This window comes from Panicum virgatum, chromosome 4K (genome assembly GCF_016808335.1).
Source record: "Panicum virgatum strain AP13 chromosome 4K, P.virgatum_v5, whole genome shotgun sequence".
NCBI lineage: Eukaryota > Viridiplantae > Streptophyta > Magnoliopsida > Poales > Poaceae > Panicum > Panicum virgatum.
Genome location: NC_053139.1, coordinates 8156163 through 8174383, shown reverse-complemented (window position 1 = coordinate 8174383; position 18221 = coordinate 8156163). Strand labels below are relative to the sequence as shown.

Below are 18221 nucleotides of genomic sequence, written 5' to 3'. Positions count from 1 at the left end.
TATATGAATCTCTGACACTTTAGATGCAATTAGTCGATAGAAAACCAACCAATCTCAAATTGCCTATCTTCTGTTTACTATGGGCACTCTTTTCTGCAATGACATGGTGACCGGGTGACGTGTTGTCTCTCTCTCTCTCTCTCTCTTTCAAGGCCCTTACTGAAGAAAGAAAATAAATGAAGTTTACTATTCCACCTGAAACTGAATGTTTTCCAACGGAAATTGGTAAATATATACCATTCTGACAATACCGGATAATTACTCGTTTTGATAACTACTTGTACAACATTTACACACAGGAACAAGGCTACATCAAGGGAGCAAATACAGAGGCTCTTGTGAAGAATAAGAATAATAATACAACACAGGCTCACTAGAGGAGCAATGCTAATTGGCATTGTTTTTTTTTTTGCCAGACTGTGGTCTTCCTATACGAGTTACATTTTTGAGCCATTCCCTCAACTGTTATACTCCCTCCTTCCCCGTTTATAAGGCATGGTGGAACATGACACGGTCTTCTAAACAACACTTTGACCATTTATTTATCATATATTATATCACTTTTGATTATAAACTTATAATCATTGTAAAATATATTTGATTATGAATCCAATTATATGAAATTTGCATTATAAAAATAAAATTTTAATAGTCAAATTATTGGTCAAAGATGACAAGGTTTGAATCTTGATATACGTGTATGCCTTATAAACAGGGAAGGAGGGAGTAGGTTACAACAGAGCTTGGCCTTTTATTGGTTCACAAGGTTGCACCTTGCAGCTTAGCTCTCAATTCTGCGTTCTCCCTCTGTAATCGCTCAACCTCAGCCTTAAGCGCAGCGTTGTTATTCCGTAGGCATTCAATTTCCCCTTCAAGTGTATTATTTTCTCCCTGAAAAATGAAAGGCCAGAATAAAAATGCCACAGTAAGAGAACTTGTTAGATGGCATTGCAAATTCTATTATAATTTAGCTAGGTTGCTTCTTGCTGATGTATGTCTCTTACATTCTCCTGCTGTTCAGTGACAGGTAAAGACGGGAATTGGCCAGTGTATGGTGCGCCAAGCAAGACCTCCCTAATGACTTCATGCGCCGCCAAGCTATCAATGCCCATGTTTTCGTAACTCCAAAATGCACCCAGTGTTCCCAAGAACCCTTCATGACATAGAAATGTAGTCTGGACTTCACCTTTGGACCTAGAAGCAAAGAACAAAGAGGTAAGGAACTAGACTAAGTGGACATGTAGCAAACATAGTCATGGCGCCGGATAGCAAATTTCAGTTAGTACAATAATATTTATCACATCTCCCTAGGAATGAAAATGGTTAGAATTTTTTTGAGGGGGAGTGTGGCGGGCAAGCTGCCAGCCTGAACAATATATTATATGGAGTGGCAAACCACAAAGTACATCGGTCAGAAATGGCTGAAAGCAACATCGTTTATGCGGAAATGATTACTAGTCAAGCACAAATTTCCATATTTGTGAAGTTAACCATTTAGTGGCGACTTCAATACCATGTTGAGAAAAATTGGGAAAAATCCACTTTACACCCTCAACTATTATAAAAGTCAAAATTTTAACCTGTAACTACAAAATCGGATAACGAGGGTCATCCAACTGTTGAAATCAGGCAGATTTAGCAGCTTCGTGGTTTCAAAGTTGATTTTCCATTTTATGGAAATTTTAAAAATTCCAATCTAAAGTAAAAACAATAATTTATTTTAAATCAGAAAATACGAAACTAATACCAATTTGTTCCCTCCTAGTGTTTTCTTTTGCTTGTACTCACACATATTATTTACGAATAAATCAGATCCAAATAACTCAAAATAGAACACAAACAGATAGGTTACATTTGCGAACGACCCTCTAGCTAACTAGGTTAGATGGATTCAAGTAGCACCTCCCCTAGGTCCTGGTGTTGGTGTATATGTGAGCCCATGTATAGAGGCCCACATAGGATCTATATATCCCACCCTTCTAGAGTTTGGAGGAATACATCCATTATTCTCTCCTACATGGTATCATTAGCCTAGCCTCTCTCTCCAGCCGCCGCCGCCATGGCTGGCCGCCGGCGCGTCCACCCCTCTCCTCCTTCCCTCCCCTTCCCTCCTCTTCCTCTGCTGCAGCCTCCTCTGGCGCGTGGTCGCCGGCCGCCGCCTCTAGCGCGCCCAGATCTGCTGCGCAGGGCGAGTGGTCGCCGGCCGCCGCCTCCTCTTCCTCTGCTGCCGATGCTGCACCTGTGCCACACGCGTGGAGGCCCGCCGCGCCGCTCCTCGCGCTGGCCGCCGCCGCGGGCGGACCCTCTGCTCCTTGCATCCCCGGCACCTCCCCTGCTCTGGGAGCCGCCGCTGTTCTGGGAGCCGCCGCCGCGGGCCGCCGCGACCTCCTCGCGCTTGCCGCCGCCGCGGGCGGACCCTCTCCTCCTCCCTGCATCCCCGGCGCGCCGGCCCAGCGCCCGCCGTTGCCGCCCCCTGTTGCTGCCTGCCTGTTGCTTGCCGCGCGGCTGCCCCCTGCCGCGGGCGCGGGAGCCGCGCCCCTGCACGCGCCCTCCTCTGCTGCCGCTGGGGCGTGGCCCCAGGGGGCTGCCGCCGCCTCCTGTGCTGCTCCCTCGGCCGGCGCAGCCACTGCCGCTGCTGCCCACGCGGGCGCGGTCCTCCCTCCTCTGGCCCCGGCCTCTGCGCGCGCGTGGACCTTCCAGGCCGCTGCCGCCGCTGCGAGTGGCACGGGCGCCCCAGCACGTGCGCATGGCCGCCCCAGAGCACCGGCGCTGCCCCACCGGCGCTCCGCCCCACCCGTCGCGGTCGACGACCTGCGCAGCACCGACTCGCACCTCAAGGCCTACGAGCGCGCGCAGGAGATGCTGCGGGACCTCGAGGCCAAGCTCGCGCGGGCGCACGCCGCGCAGGCCGCCGTCGCGCACGCCGCGCGGGCCGCCGCCTCCCTCGCCGCCGCGCACGCCGCCACCCCGGTGCGTGGCTGCCCCAGGGCGCGCAGGCCGTCGCGCACGCCGCGCAGGCCGCGCAGGCCGCCGTCGCGCCCATTGCCTGCGCCAGCGACGTCCGCGCTGGCCATGGCGCGCGTGCCCTGGCCTGGGGGTGGAGCCAGGCCGCACTGGCGCAGTCCTTCAGCGCCACGGGGCTGACACCGCCGGTATCCTCTCTTCTGTTCGCCGACTCGGGTGCCTCCTTCCACACCACCCCAGATGCCGGTATCCTCTCTTCTGTTCGACTTCCACACCCCTCTTGTCCTTCTTCCATCATGGTTGGTGATAGGTCTTGCCTTCCTGTCACCGCCGTGGGTTCTGCTCTTGGCTCTTTTCGTCTTCCCAATGTCCTTGTTGCTCCTCAAATGGTTCATAACCTACTTTCCATTCGTCAGTTTACAGCTGACAATTCTTGTTCCATCGAGTTTGATTCCTCTGGCCTCACTGTAAAAGATTCGGCCTCCTGGCGTCCGCTACTCCGGTGTGACAGCACGGGGCCCCTTTACACCCTTCACCTTCCTTCTTCCGCTGCACCACTTTCGCCTTCTTCGTCTGCCGCTTTTGCCGCGACGCCGTCTTCCACAACCTGGCACCGCTGTCTTGGTCACCCCGACCACGACGTTCTGGCTCAGCTCAGTCGTAGTACAGATGTTCCTTGTACTAGGGCTCCTGCTGAGCACCTCTGCCATGCGTGCCAACTTGGTCGTCATGTTCGGCTTTCCTTTTCTTTTTCTTTGCATGCTGCGCATGCTTTTGATCTTGTTCACTATGACCTGTGGACATCTCCTGTTCGCAGCCTTTCTGGCTACAAATACTATCTGGTGGTGGTCGATGATTTCTCACACTACTCTTGGACTTTTCCTTTGCGTGCCAAGTCCGAGACCTTCCCCCCTCCTCCACTTCTTTGCCTGGTGTCCACTCAGTTCAAACTCACCATTAAGGCCGTCCAGTGTGACAACGAGCGTGAGTTCGATAACTCCACTTCCCATTCCTTCTTCCTCTCTCGGGGTGTTCAGATGCGTATGTCTTGTCCGTATACCTCTCCTCAGAACGGCAAGGCTAAGCGGATGATTCGCACGACGAACGACGTCGTGCGCACCCTTCTGATCCATGCCTCTCTGCCCCCGCGCTTCTGGGCGGAGAGCCTCCACACCGCCACCTACTTGCTCAACCGTCTTCCGTTCACTGCTTCTCCTGCTCCCACTCCAAACCACGCTCTTTTCGGTACCCCTCCTCGCTACGACCACCTTCGGGTCTTCGGGTGTGCGTGTTACCCTAACACCTCCGCCACTGCTTCTCACAAGCTGGCGCCCCGCACGACTTGTTGTGTGTTCCTTGGGTACTCCCCTGACCACAAGGGGTACCGATGCTTTGACCTCACCTCTCGCCGCGTCCTGATCTCCCGACACGTCGTCTTTGACGAGTCGGATTTCTCCTACTCCTCCTCCACACCTTCTCCTGACCCCGAGCTGGAGTCTCTGTTTCCGACTGACCCGTTGGTTCAGCCACCTTTTCCTGTCTGTCCTCTCCCTGCAGGTTTTCCCGGCACACCGGCGCCGCTTCCGGTGATCCCTGCTGCGCCGAGCGCGGCCCCGGTGCCCGCGGTCGCCCCACGCGCGGCCCCCGGACCTCCAGTCGTGCCGCGCGCGGACCCGGTGTCTCGTGCTGTGCCACGCGCGGCCCCGGTGCCTCTCCCTGCACCTGCGCGGTACGCTCAGCCGGTGCAGGTGTACCGGCGCCGCCGCGGTACGCTCAGCCAGTGCAGGTGTACCGGCGTCGTTCGGCGCCGACACCGGCACCGCCTCCAGCCCCGGAGGCTCCTGCGGCGCCTACACCGGAGCCGTCGCCACCGCCTCCTACACCGGAGCCGTCGCCGCCGCCTCCACCGACTCGCTCTCGAGTTGAGCCGACGGTGTACCACCCGACAGTCATCCATCGGGATCCTCGGCATATCTATCCCATGGTGACTCGGCGGATGGCGTCTCAGGCCGCGACTCTCTCAGCCATCGAGAGGGAGCCGCAGGTCTCTCTGGTACCCTCCTCTGTCCGCGACGCCTTGGCAGATCCTCACTGGCGTCGCGCGATGGAAGCGGAGTACGCAGCTCTTCTTGCCATCCAGACGTGGGACCTCGTGCCGCGTCCGTTTGATTGCAATGTGGTGACTGGCAAGTGGATCTGGACGCATAAGCGTCGGGCTGATGGCACGCTGGAGCGCTACAAGGCTCGCTGGGTTCTCCGGGGGTTCACTCAGCGGCTTGGTATGGACTATGATGAGACCTTTAGTCCTGTGGTAAAGCCTGCTACTGTGCGCATGGTCCTCTTGCTTACGCTCTCGCGCTCTTAGCCTGTGCACCAGCTGGACGTGAAGAATGTGTTTCTTCACGGCACTCTGTCAGAGACTGTCTACTGCTCTCAGCCAGCGGGATTTGTGGACTCGAGTCGTTCGGATATGGTCTGCCGGCTCAACAAGTCCCTCTATGGTCTGAAGCAGGCTCCTCGGGCTTAGTACTCTCGGTTCACCACGTTCTTGCTGACATTGGGGTTCACCGAGGCCAAGTTTGACACGTCTCTCTTCATCTACCGCCGTGGGGATGAGACTGCCTATCTGCTGCTCTATGTCGATGACATTGTGCTCACAGCCTCCAGTCAGCAGTTGCTTCAGAGTGTCATCTCCTCTCTGCAACAGGAGTTTGCTATGAAGGATCTTGGTCAGCTCCACCACTTCTTGGGCGTCACTGTTGAGCCTCGCCCGTCTGGTCTTCTCCTTCACCAGCAGCAGTACACACTTGATATTCTGGAGCGGGCTGGGATGAATGATTGCAAGCCCTGCTCCACTCCTGTCGACACTCAGGCGAAGCTGTCTGCTGATCTGGGTGATCCGGTGGCTGATCCTACTGCATACCGGAGTCTGGCTGGCGCTTTGCAGTACCTCACCTTCACCAGGCCGGACCTCACCTACGCTGTTCAGCAGGTCTGTCTCCATATGCATGATCCTCGAGAGTCACACCTTGCTGCGCTAAAGCGTCTCCTCCGCTACGTCCGTGGCACTGTGGATCTCAGTCTGGTGCTTCACCGCTCGTCCTCTGCTGAGTTGGTTGTCTACACCGACGCTGACTGGGCTGGCTGTCCGGACACTCGCCGCTCCACTTCCGGCTACGCCGTCTTCCTGGGCGGCAACCTGATCTCCTGGTCGTCCAAGCGGCAGCCGGTTGTCTCCCGCTCTAGTGCCGAGGCGGAGTACCGTGCTGTCGCTAACGGCGTGGTGGAGGCGTCCTGGCTACGGCAGCTCTTGGCGGAGCTCCACAGCCCGCTCGCCAAGAGCCCGCTCGTCTACTGCGACAACGTCAGCGCCGTGTATCTCTCCACCAACCCCGTCCAGCATCAGTGGACGAAGCATGTGGAGATCGACCTACACTTCGTGCGCGACAGGGTCGCCATCGGCGATGTTCGGGTACTCCCTGTCCTGACTATCTCCCAGTTTGCCGACATCTTCACCTAGGGACTACCCTCCTCGACCTTCTCGGAGTTTCGCTCCAGCCTCAACGTAGCAGGTGACTAGTTGTGGCTGCGGGAGGTGGTAGTTGCCCTTTGTACTCTCTATGTACTCTCTTCTTGTCCAGTCTTGAACACCGCTGCGCCGGTAGTTCAGACTACGGGGGTGTTGGCTTTCTTGTTGTCCAGCCTTGAACACCACTACGCCGGTAGTTCAGACTGCGGGGGGTGTTGGTGTATATGTAAGCCCATGTATAGAAACACATCTAGAGGCCCATGTATAGAATCTATATATCCCACCCTTTTAGGATTTGGAACAATACATCCATTATTCTCTCCTACACCTGGGTTTGACTCCCCGCTGTGTTGGGACATGTGGGTGGCGGGGGATCTGAAGCAAGGGCCATGCTTGGCTTTATGCTAATGCTGACAATGGTGACACCTTGGGCGGCATGTACCTCCTTGGAGGCATCGTTGTGTAATCCCCAACCCAACGGTTTTCTCTGGTTGAAAAACCTTACATTGGCGTCGTCGTCAAACCTTGTTCCCTCCTTGGAGGCTTTGCAAAGGAGATCTCACACCCCTAGTGTCTTTTGCTGCGGTAGCAGAGTCTGCGGTGGTGGGTTGGTTGGCGACTACTAGTTTTGCTGGTTGTCATTGTTGTGGTGGTGATTGGTGGCGATCCATGGGGGTTGGTGACAGCTTGGCAAGAGGCGGTCTATGTAGACCGGAGCTGAGGCAAGTCAGGCAACTACTCACGCATGCCTCTAACTACCTCTACTTCAGTTGAGATAGCCAAGTGAAGGAGTCTCCTTGCAATCATTGTCATGGTGGCGCAACAACGGTAGCACCTGGTTCTTCATTGGAGTTGTGATGTGTTTTAGAGGTCACCAACTATCATTGTGTGGCCATTTTTGTCGTGTGGAGGTGGCATTGTTGTGTGTTGTAATTGTGTTTTTTTCCCACCTTCTCTATTAATACATAGACGGGCAGTTAACCTGGTTGCTTCTCTCGAAAAAAGATCAGAAGCGCTTGTAAACTATCACTTTTATGGAAACAACCCCGTAAAGGGGATTTTTCATCTCCACATTCACTCCTACTAAATCATAATCAAAATTCTTACCAATATTTTAGGGAACGAGAGATCTTGTCCATAGTCTTTTCATGACCACAGACATAAGCACCTCTGAAGAAAATTCGCTTTAGGCCTGAAAGATTAGCCACGAAGTAGGCTATCTAGAAGAGAGGGGAAAATAAGGTCAGGATAACTAATGGATGATAACTAGTAACCACATATCTGGAGAGAAGAATACCTGTCCAATGTTGTAAGTGAAAGAATTCAGTAGAGCAGCAGCAAGATCCTCCATTTTGTAGTCTGATAGTTTGCTTGAGTTCACTTTTCCAAAGCTAGCTGCAGTAGTGGATGCTGGAAGACCAATCTGACAAAGAGAAACAAGAACTAATGGACACACTGATAATTATTCATTACAATGTCACATTAGGTTAACAACTTAAAAGTATTCCAACACCAATTCTGCAAACATATAATATATCTTGAACTTATATGTAAGGATAATTGAATATTACACATAATGGTTCAAGAATTCTAAGCTAATGTGCTTGAGTTTTATTGCTTCCATGATATGTGCACCAAAATACCTAAAACTAATCATATAAAGGAAGCATTTATTAAACATCCATCTTTTAAATAATGATGGTGGTATATCAGTATATGTACATAAATGCGAATAGGAAGCCTCTGATATTTACTGTGCCCTGATGGATGGAAAGTGTTTAGTTCAACTAAGATGACTGTTCCGTGCACTTTCTCCAATATAGTATTTTCGTATGTATTTTTTACTATGTATTTTTCTGATTTTCTTTTCCTGCTACAGAACAGAATAGAATACTTCCCAGGTTATCATTCAGCAGAGGCAGTGTGATTTTCGTGAAAAAGAATCTTAGAAACAATAAGCAGAAGACAGCTGTTGCACATAAAAGGCCTCTTTTCTTAGAGGATATAGATAAGTACCTTTGGGTAGCCTTCATCACCATATATGTCTCCAACAGTCAAATCAACGGACAAATTATTGCCCCTCTGGCTCAACTCCAAGAATTCTTCATAACTAAAAGGAAAAGATTTATTATGTAACCAAAGGAGAATCTCATACCAGTAACTGGATAGTACCTTGAACAGCCAGTCAAAAGCCTGGCGAGACCAAGAATAGTACCGCCACCTAGATGGGATCCTATAATTCTTTCAAATTTCCCCTTACCAATTACCTGTTCATGAAATCATGCTGCTGTGAAAAAGATTTTTAAAAGCATGTTGCTGACAACAGCTGACTTGTGAAGAATATGATTACTGGAAAGAGACGCAGTTTCAGTGTACCTCTATCATGCTTACACCTGATCCGATATTAACAAGAAGATAAGGAAATATATTGCCATCGTTCTCTTCATCTGATGATGTTCCATCAACAGGTGCTGCTGACTCGTGATGAGGCTCCTGTATCAATAAAAAAGCAGAGCAGTGAAAATACTACATTTAGCTTGGCAACTAAAAATCCGTGTATGTAGAACCTACATACTGAAAAGGTTAATAAAAACATATAGATCAGACTGGTCAAGGTTTTGTAATGTTGGTTACTGGATAAAAGCATTTTCATTATACAAAAAGCAAGAGACTAAAACTTCATGTGAATAGGGAAACAATGATAAAGATGCACAGGATATCCTTGTTGAAACTCACCTTCTCCTTTGATTCCTCAACGGTAAGATTTTCACCACTGAGATCTCCATAACTCATCAGGGCACCAAGAGCTCCCAAATACCCCTCATGTCTCAAGAATACTGCTTGCATTTGGCTCTGTGACCTGATCCATACATATGTTTAGATTCTTGCCAACCTAGAGTAACAGAAATCCTACCTAAAGTAGTTCTGAACGTAGAATCCTCATAATGATAAAGCTAGAGAATTCAGAGTCAGACACTGAAATATAGCATACAGTTCCCCTTTTTTTCTTATAACTAATGTATGTACAAAGTAATTGATTGCATACGAAATGCTTACCAGAAATCAATTGCAAAAGAAATGTTTTCCATTGTGCTTTTATGTCCACGTATATATGATCCACCAAAGAAGACCCTTCGGAGGCCCAGGAGTGATGCAACAAGGAAAGCAATCTGAAAGACACATACCGTGAATTGATAACAACAATAAATATAATAGAAATAGATGAAAACAAGATCGAGCAGTCTCTGACAGTGCTCCTATCTTGTTGGAGCTCATTTCACAAACTACATCATAGGTAAATCTTTCTATCCATCCGTTTCACCCAATAGAAATAAGGCAGCAAACTTCCATTCTCTCCACTCAACTTTAGAAAGAGGTGTTCTCATACCATATTTTTCTTCAAAACAAGCAAATATCTAGATTGTTTCCTTCAATAAAAGAAATCTTGGGTGTCACAGATGCAAATAGCTAATGAAGTAGCTGGCAGAATTTATTCCTATTTGCTCAATATTTTCATTTGAGAGTAAGAAGTTTAGAAGCACTGAAGCAGTCAGTAAAAGAAAAGGAACTTGCCTGTGCAATGTTGTAGGTAAAGGCACTCAATAATGTGGATGCAAGGTCTTCAGGCTTATAATCTGTCAGCCTTTTTTTGGAAGTAATAACTTTCCCAAAGCTAGAAGCAAGAGTTGATGTTGAAAGTCCTTGCTGGCACATGTAAGAAATGAATCAATCAACCATCCATGAGGACTGATGCACAGCGATGATAAAAGAAAAGATAGATAAGTTTCACCACAACAAAAGATCTCTTGTGGAATAAAAGATGATGACAGGCATTTCACAGCAACTAAGAAAGGAATATGCTAGAAACAGTCTTATCTCAAATTGGAGTTCTTTTGATTATGATTAAAGAATCATTAGATATCATTAGGGGAACTTATGTAGACTTAAAAAAACTACTATAAAAAGATTCACATAAACTCCCATCTCTAGGTTTACATAAACTCAAGATAAAACTCCTAATAAAGCTAGCAGAAGTCCTCTAATACATGAGATATCCCAAATATTAACACATGAACGCGATATGTTAGTTCTCGAAGATACACATGCATGCAAATGCACAGACCAACCAATCTAGTCATCAGAAACATAGATGTATGTATGTCACCAATCATATGATAAGCAGTTATGGTGTCACATGGATTCAGCAATGCTAGACAAGTGAGTCTATCCAAGGAAATTATATCTGTATTCTGTACTTCTGTAGGTTGTTATGGATCTTCACCCAGCCAAAAAAAGGAAAGAGAATTAAATATGAAAAACCTACATTACTACATAGTACATACTAGAGCAGTAGTGGCCCCACCAAAAGCTGAATCAGAAGAAACAAACATGCATATCAGAAATTAAAAACAAATCGTGACAGCGTCATAGAAGAGAAGTGATAGGCTCTATAATCATAACACAACAACAAAAGGGTGAAGACAAACCTTCTGGCAGACAAGCTCTCCGCATATATCCTTGACAATTAGATCAAGAACAAAGTTGTCCCCTTTCTGGCTTAGTTGCAAGAATTCGTCATAACTAAGAGAATTGTAACAAGTTAGTAGGGGGAAACAGTAAACAAGTCATTGCAAGATGCAGAAAAAGGTTGATATTACCTCTTACAGCCTGTTAAAAGTTTCGCTAAACCAAACATGGTACCACCACCTATGTGTGTCCCAGTTACCCTTTCAAACTTTCTATTTCCAGTGACCTACATTATGCTTAATAACATATTGTCATATGAGTTACATTGCATTGCGCTTCCAAAAAAGTATCTCTGTGAAGAATTACAACCTTCAATATGCTAACTCCTGAGCCAATGTTGACAAGTAGGTAAGGAAATAAGTTGTTTGGAGAAACATCTGCTGGATTCCTCTGTCCATTCATGTGTGTGAAGGCTGCACCAGGGACATTCTGCAAAATTCATAAGGAAAAACTTGTTATGCATCAAAATAAATAATGTACGGCTAATGAGCTGACTATGTAATTTGCTCAAGACTGTGATGGAGCCAAATAAAATAGTAGGTGAGTAAAACTTCAAAATAAAACTTAATTATTGTTAGATGTATATACATTCCTATGTAGTTTCTCACTTGTATAGGGTGCTTTATGCACATTTGTAGCACCATATCTGCCCCTTTGTGGCATTGCAATAGAGTTGAGTTGCTATTCCTAACATGGTATCACAGCCTAGGGTTTTGGATCCCCATCCTGCCGTCGCCGGCGAGCCGCCGGCGAGCTGCCGGTGAGCCTCCACCACCGGCCGGCGAAGCAGCTCCACTCCCTCTTCTTCAACCTCCACCAGTCCCGCGCCGCCTTCCCCTGTTTCCGCCGGCCATCCTGCTCGACGCCCCTGCGCGGTCCCGACGTCCGCGCGCCCCTGCGCGGCCCCGCCCCGCCGCCGGCCTGCCCCCGCGCCCTCCGCGGGCCTGCACCTGCGCGGCCCCGCGCGCCAGCCCCCGCGTAGCCCCGTGCGCCCGTTCCCCTGGGCGGCCCCCGCCCCGCAGCGCCCTTGCGCGGGCTCGAGCTGCGCGCGCTCCAGCTCCGCGCGGTCCTCCGCCTCCCGCACCTAGCCCCGTGCAGGCCGCGCCCGGCCCCGCCCAGCTCTGCTTGCCTCCTCTCTGCTCTGCTTTGCCTCCGCTCCGCTCAGTGTACTCTGCTCTGCTCTGCTCTGCATTGTCTGCCTGCCCTCTGCCTCCCTCCCGAGGGTTAAAAAAAAAGAGCAGGAGCTGCTCACTTTGTTCCGCCGCCTCAATGCGGCTACTTCCTCCCTTTCTGGGACTACTGCTTGTGCTTCTACTTTTCCACCACTGCCTCCTAACCCAGCCACACCATTTTCATGGTTCCTTGATTCTGGTGCTTGTTTCACATGACCCCCGATTCTACCCAGTTGTCTTCCTTGTCCTCTGTTGACCATCCTCCTGTTGTTCAGACAGCTGACGGCACCTCTCTTCCTATTACTGGACGGGGTGTTCTCTCGACATCTTCCTTTCATGTGCCTACGGTTTCACGTGTTCCTAGCCTCACTATGTAGTTGATGTATGCTGGCCAGATCACAGATCATGGATGTCGCATCATTCTTGAGTCCGACTCTTGTTGTGTTCAGGATCTTCGCATAGGACTTTTAGTGGGGACTGGGCCTAGGCACCATGACTCCTAGCGTCTTTGGGAGCTTGACTGGCTTCGCCTTCCCTCATCCACTGTGGCGAGTCCCTCCTCCACCTCACCTGCCCCCGTGGTTGCTACTTCTGCCACTGCACCTACCTTTGCTCAGTGGCATCGTCGTCTTGGCCATCTCTCCGGTTCGAGGCTTTCCACTCTTGTGGGCAGTGGTGTTTTAGGTCCTGTGTCTGGTGATGCCGCACTTCATTGTATGGGTTGCAAACTTGGTAAACAGTTGCAACTTCCTTATACATCCAGTGATTCTGTATCTCAGCGTCCTTTTGATCTCATTCACTCTGATGTCTGGGGCCTGCTCCTTTTGTCTCCAAAGGGGGTCACTCCTATTACGTCATTTTCATCGATGATTATTCACGGTTTACCTGGATCTATCTTATGTCCTCTCGTGGCCAGTTTCTATCTATCTACCAGCAATTTGCCACTATGATTCGCACTCAATATGACTCTCCCATTCGTGCATTTCGTGTTGATTCTGCTGGTGAGTACATCTCTGCTGCGCATCGCCGCTTCCTTGCTGACCAGGGTACCCTTGCTCAATTTTCTTATCCTGGTGCCCATGCTCAGAATGGTGCTGCCGAACGCAAGCATCGTCACATTCTTGAGACTGCTCGCGCTTTACTACTCTCCTCTGAGCTTCCACCTCACTTTTGGGCTGAGGCTGTCTCTACGACTGTTTTTCTTATTAATAGACAACCTTCGTCCGTACTTCAGGGCTGTACCCCGTATGAGCGCTTGTTTGGCCATCCACCCAACTACAGTCATCTTCGTTGATTTGGGTGTGCCTGCTTTGTCTTACTTCCTCCTCGTGAGCGCACCAAGCTAACTGCTCAATCAGTTGAGTGCGTCTTTCTTGGGTGCAGTACGGAGCACAAGGGTTATCGTTGCTACGACCCTGTTGCCCGTCGGATGAGGATATCTCGGGATGTCACCTTTGATGAATCCCGCCCTTATTACCCTCGTTCCTCTTCCAGCTCCTCTTCCACTACTGCGGAGTCTATCTCCTTGACTCTTCCTTATGAGTCTTTTCCGCTGTCGTCCACTCCACCTCCTGCTCCCTCTATAGTTCGTCCACCTCCACCTGAGCCTTCTCAGTTGCTCTCTGGGCCCCCTTCCGTCGAGGCTCCTCCTTCCCCTATTGTGTCTTCTCCGTTGCCCCTTAGTCCCACTCCACCTCCACCTCCACCCGAGTCGTCTTCCTCACTCCTCGGTCCTACTCCTGTGATGGTCCCTCCTCGTGAGATTACTCACGTCTACTCTCGTCGTCCGAGACCGCCACCTCCACCTTCACCCGAGTCTTCTTCCTCACTCCTCGGACCTACTCCTGTGGTGGTCCCTCCTCGTGAGATCACTCACGTCTACTCTCGTCGTCCGAGAACTCCACCTTCACATTCACCCGAGTCTTCTTCCTCACCCCTTGGTCCTGCTCCTGAGTCGCCATCTCGGTATGATCTTCGTGATCGTGGTGCTCTACGACCTCCAGAGCGCTATGGCTTCACTGCTGCTGCACTTGTTGAGCCAACCACTTACCGAGAGGTTGTTGTCCACACAGATTGGCAGCACGCTAGGGCTGAGGAGATTGCTGCCTTGGAACGCACTGGTACATAGGATCTTGTCCCGTTGCCTCCTCAGGTGACTCCTATTACTTGCAAGTGGGTCTATAAAATCAAGACTCACTCTGATGGCTCCCTTGAGCGCTACAAGACTCGTCTTGTAGCTCGTGGTTTTCAGCATTAGCACGGTCGTGATTATGACGAGACTTTTGCACCTGTTTCTCACATGACCACAGTTCGGACTCTTCTCGCTGTTGCCTCTGTCCGACAGTGGTCGATCTCCCAGCTTGATGTCAAGAATGCATTTCTCAATGGTGAGCTACATGAGGAGGTTTACATGCAGCCACCTCCAGGCTACTCTGTTCCAGATGGCATGGTTTGTCGTCTGCGTCGCTCCCTTTACAGCCTCAAGCAGGCTCCTCGGGCTTGGTTTGAGCGTTTTTCCTCCGTTGCCACTGATGCTGGTTTTAAGCCCAGCGACCACGATCCTGCTCTTTTTGTCCACACTTCCCCTCGTGGTCGCACGCTTCTTCTTCTCTATGTTGATGATATGATCATTACTGGTGATGACTCTCAGTTCATTGAATTTGTGAAGAAGCGTTTTAGTGACAAATTCTTGATGTCTGATCTGGGTCCTCTTCGTTACTTCCTTGGTCTCGAAGTTTCTTCCACGTCTGATGGCATCTACCTCTCCCAGGAGAATTACATTCAGGATCTTCTCTCTCGTGCTGCTCTCACCGATCACCGCACAGTTGACACACCCATGGAGCTCGGTGTTCAGTTGCGGGCCACTGATGGTGAGCCTCTTGCCGATCCGACTCGCTACCGGCATCTTGTCGGTAGTCTCGTCTACCTTGGGATCACTCGTCCTGACATCTCCCATGTTGTTCACATTCTGAGTCTGTTTGTCTCTGCACCCACCCAGCTTCATTACACTCACCTCCTTCGGGTTCTTCGATATCTTCGTGGCACTCCCTCTCGCCGGTTGTTCTTCTCTCGTTCTAGCCCTCTTGAACTTCAGGCATACTCTGATGCGACATGGGCCAGTGACCCTTTTGATCGTCGCTCTCTCTCTGCTTATTGTGTCTTCCTTGGATCCTCCTTGATTGCTTGGAAAACCAAAAAGCATACAGCAGTTTCTCGTTCGAGTGCTGAGGCTGAGTTGAGGGCTATGGCAGCGGTGACAGCTGAGATCACCTGCCTCCAGTGGCTACTTGAGGATTTTGGTGTGATGGCTTCCACACCAACTCCTCTCTCCTCTGATAGTACTGGTACGATCAGCATTGCTCGGGACCCTGTGAAGCATGAACTCACCAAACACATCGGTGTTGATGCTTCTTACATGAGATCGCAAGTGCATGATCAGATTGTGGCTCTTCACTATGTGCCTTCCGAGTTTCAGTTGGCGGACTTCTTCACGAAGGCTCAAACAAAGGCGCAGCATAGTTATTTTCTTTCCAAACTCAGTGTTGTAGACCCACCATGAGTTTGAGGGGGGGTGTTAGATGTATATACATTCCTATGTAGTTTCTCACTTGTATAGGGTGCTTTATGCACATTTGTAGCACCATATCTGCCCCTTTGTGGCATTGCAATAGAGTTGAGTTGCTATTCCTAACAATTATAAAGAGACACGCAAGAATATTTGTCAGTGAAATAAGAAATGACAAATGCAGCTAATGAGCTAAGGCTGACCTGCAACAAAAAGTTTGCTCCAGAAACAACACTATCCATTTCATCAAGCTTGTCCAAACAAACACCAAGTTTTTCCCGAAAATCATCAGCAAATTTATATGCTCCACCGCCTGTAGCCTGTGCATGGTATCTATCATATAATTTTCTCGATTCTTTGGAAAATAAAGCACAAAAGCATGTCACCCAACAATCTTCTGTTCTCATGTCATGCAACAATCTTCTGTTCTGAATGATTGATACTCATAACACCAGACATCAGATTTTGACAAGGATAGTTCCAATAACTACATGTACATATACGATGTCATACTAGGGAGCCAGGTAAAAACTCTGTTTTCAAAGCTCAAGGAAAATTTATACTAATTTTTCTCAGAGTACAATATACCAATATTATTTCTGTAACTCTATAAGAATTACCAGTGTCAGTAACAGTGGAGAACAATTATTCAAGAATAACTTGCAATCAAATATAAATAAGAGTATAAATATAATTAGACCATGTTGATAATTTTTACATGCCATCTAAAGAAAGAATAATGATTTCAGCGAATCTTAACCGCAGCATCTCCAGTGGCACAATGAACACAACAGAAGTCAATTGAAACATTAAAGTTAACAGGGAATTTTGGTGATAGTTTGTTTTGTGTACGTATAGGGGTAACCATTTTCCCAGAATGACCTTGCAAATAAATACAAGAATTGCCAACTGCCGAAACGGACTCCCTTTGCATTAATATCTCTATCATTTTGGCGATATAAATACATTAGCACAAGAAAAAGTTACCTTCAGCTGCACGTTCTCTTTGCTTGATCTTGTCCCTGACATACAAAATTACAATATTAATTCACAATAAAAAAGCAACTCACGACATAACCAAACAGGTAGGTTGAATTTAAAATGTGGTAAGAACAATATCGTGGTACGGGTCAGCACAGGAAATTACTGGACCAATCTATCCAAAAATCCAGAGTAGTTGTCAATTTAGATGCCACTTCTCAAAAAGGGAAACAAAAGCAGATCCGCTGCGAGTTCGTCATACACTGCGATGGAAATTTCTAAATGCGGCAAGGAATATCCCAACTCCTGAGCAGCTAGTGACCCTGTCATCAAGCCTCTAATGCTGTCCTGTACTCAATTCTCCCAATCAACAAGCTACCGAATTATCCGGTGCCCACATACTGAGACTGGTGATCTCAAAATCCAGGGGTGAGCGCCGTACCGTTGCAGCCGAGGAGCCCCTTGGCCCGGATGAAGTCGAAGCACTCGTGGAGCCGGCGCCGCTCGAACTTGGCGAACCGCAGCTCCGCGCCGCCACCGCCGCCCTCGCAGCTGGCCGTGTACACCAGCTTGATCAGAGTCCCTGCGACCACAAGGAGCCCGCCGCACCCAGCGGAATTCAGAAGGGCAGGAGAGCAAAATCGGGAGCCAGTGGAAGTGGAGACCGGAGGAACGCACCGCCGATGTCGAGGGCGACGAGCGGGGCCGCGGCGGGCTGGCGCGGGAGGAAGATGGGCGGGTTGCGGGCCTCGAGGTCCCCGCGGATCTCGGCGCCCGAGAGGTCGACGGCGCGGCCGCCGCGGCAGTCCATCGCTTCCCCCATGCCCGCCGGGCCGCCGTCAGAGATCGCCTCGCGGGTCCCGGGGTCGCGGCGCCCGCATTCGCCTCCTCGTCTTCGCCGCAGCCGCCGCCGCCGCCGCCTCGGTTTGATCGACTCCCGCGGCTGCTGACCTGCTGTGCTGCCGGCGGTTGGGACTCTCCCTCGCTGCTGGCTGGCTCGGTCGCGTGGTGGCGTGGCGCGGGCGGAGTCGGGCGCAGGCAGCGCGTACAAGTGTGCCCGCGCGATCTCTCTCGCCTCGCTGCTCGCTCACGCCGCGCGGCGGCAGTTGGTGGTGGCCTGGTGGCCTGGACGGGGCGGGTTGGAATTATACTCGGAATTATTTGGGTGGGGTTTGGTGGTCGGTGACGATAGGAGATTTCCTTGTTCGTGAAAATTTTTAGATTTTGACACTGTAGTGTTTTTGTTATTATTTGACAATTAATATTTAATTATGGACTAATTAGATTTAAAAAAATCGTCTCGTGCTAATCAATTAGACTATATAATTAGTTATTTTTTAACTATATTTAATACTTTATGTATGTGTCCGAATATTCGATGTAACGGATACTGCAGAGGGCCCAGAACAAAAGAGGGCCCACAGGCCAGAGGAATGGTAGGGAAGCGGAATAAAAACTGGGCACCTACAGCGGCCGCCCGCGC

General features: G+C 49.6%; 1 protein-coding gene across 1 annotated transcript; it reads right to left on the bottom strand.

The window, feature by feature from the left end:
- Positions 1 to 206: 206 nt before the first annotated feature.
- LOC120704605 (pantothenate kinase 1-like) lies at positions 207 to 17841 on the bottom strand. The gene is made up of 18 exons (XM_039989065.1): positions 17417 to 17841; positions 17181 to 17321; positions 16745 to 16779; positions 15961 to 16077; positions 11330 to 11449; positions 11152 to 11246; positions 10981 to 11074; positions 10067 to 10198; positions 9551 to 9663; positions 9230 to 9353; positions 8870 to 8986; positions 8666 to 8760; positions 8510 to 8603; positions 7791 to 7916; positions 7601 to 7713; positions 1005 to 1194; positions 730 to 891; positions 207 to 470 (listed from the first exon to the last, which is right to left on the bottom strand). The coding sequence occupies exons 1-17, from the start codon at positions 17559 to 17561 to the stop codon at positions 760 to 762; spliced, it is 1983 nt and encodes a 660-aa protein (XP_039844999.1). The 5' UTR covers positions 17562 to 17841; the 3' UTR covers positions 207 to 470; positions 730 to 759.
- Between the last annotated feature and the right edge of the window lie 380 nt (positions 17842 to 18221).

What these genes read in the sequence shown, in the direction of transcription:
- LOC120704605 (XM_039989065.1), bottom strand. Translation starts at nt 17,561, where the DNA reads ATGGGGGAAGCGATGGACTGCCGCGGCGGCCGCGCCGTCGACCTCTCG. An exon ending in GGGGCTCCTCGGCTGCAACG is followed by an intron (nt 16,780 to 17,180) that starts GTACGGCGCTCA and finishes TTTGTATGTCAG; the next exon opens with GGACAAGATCAAGCAAAGAG. An exon ending in TCTCGTTCCCTAAAATATTG is followed by an intron (nt 1,195 to 7,600) that starts GTAAGAATTTTG and finishes CTTTGCTTCTAG; the next exon opens with GTCCAAAGGTGAAGTCCAGA.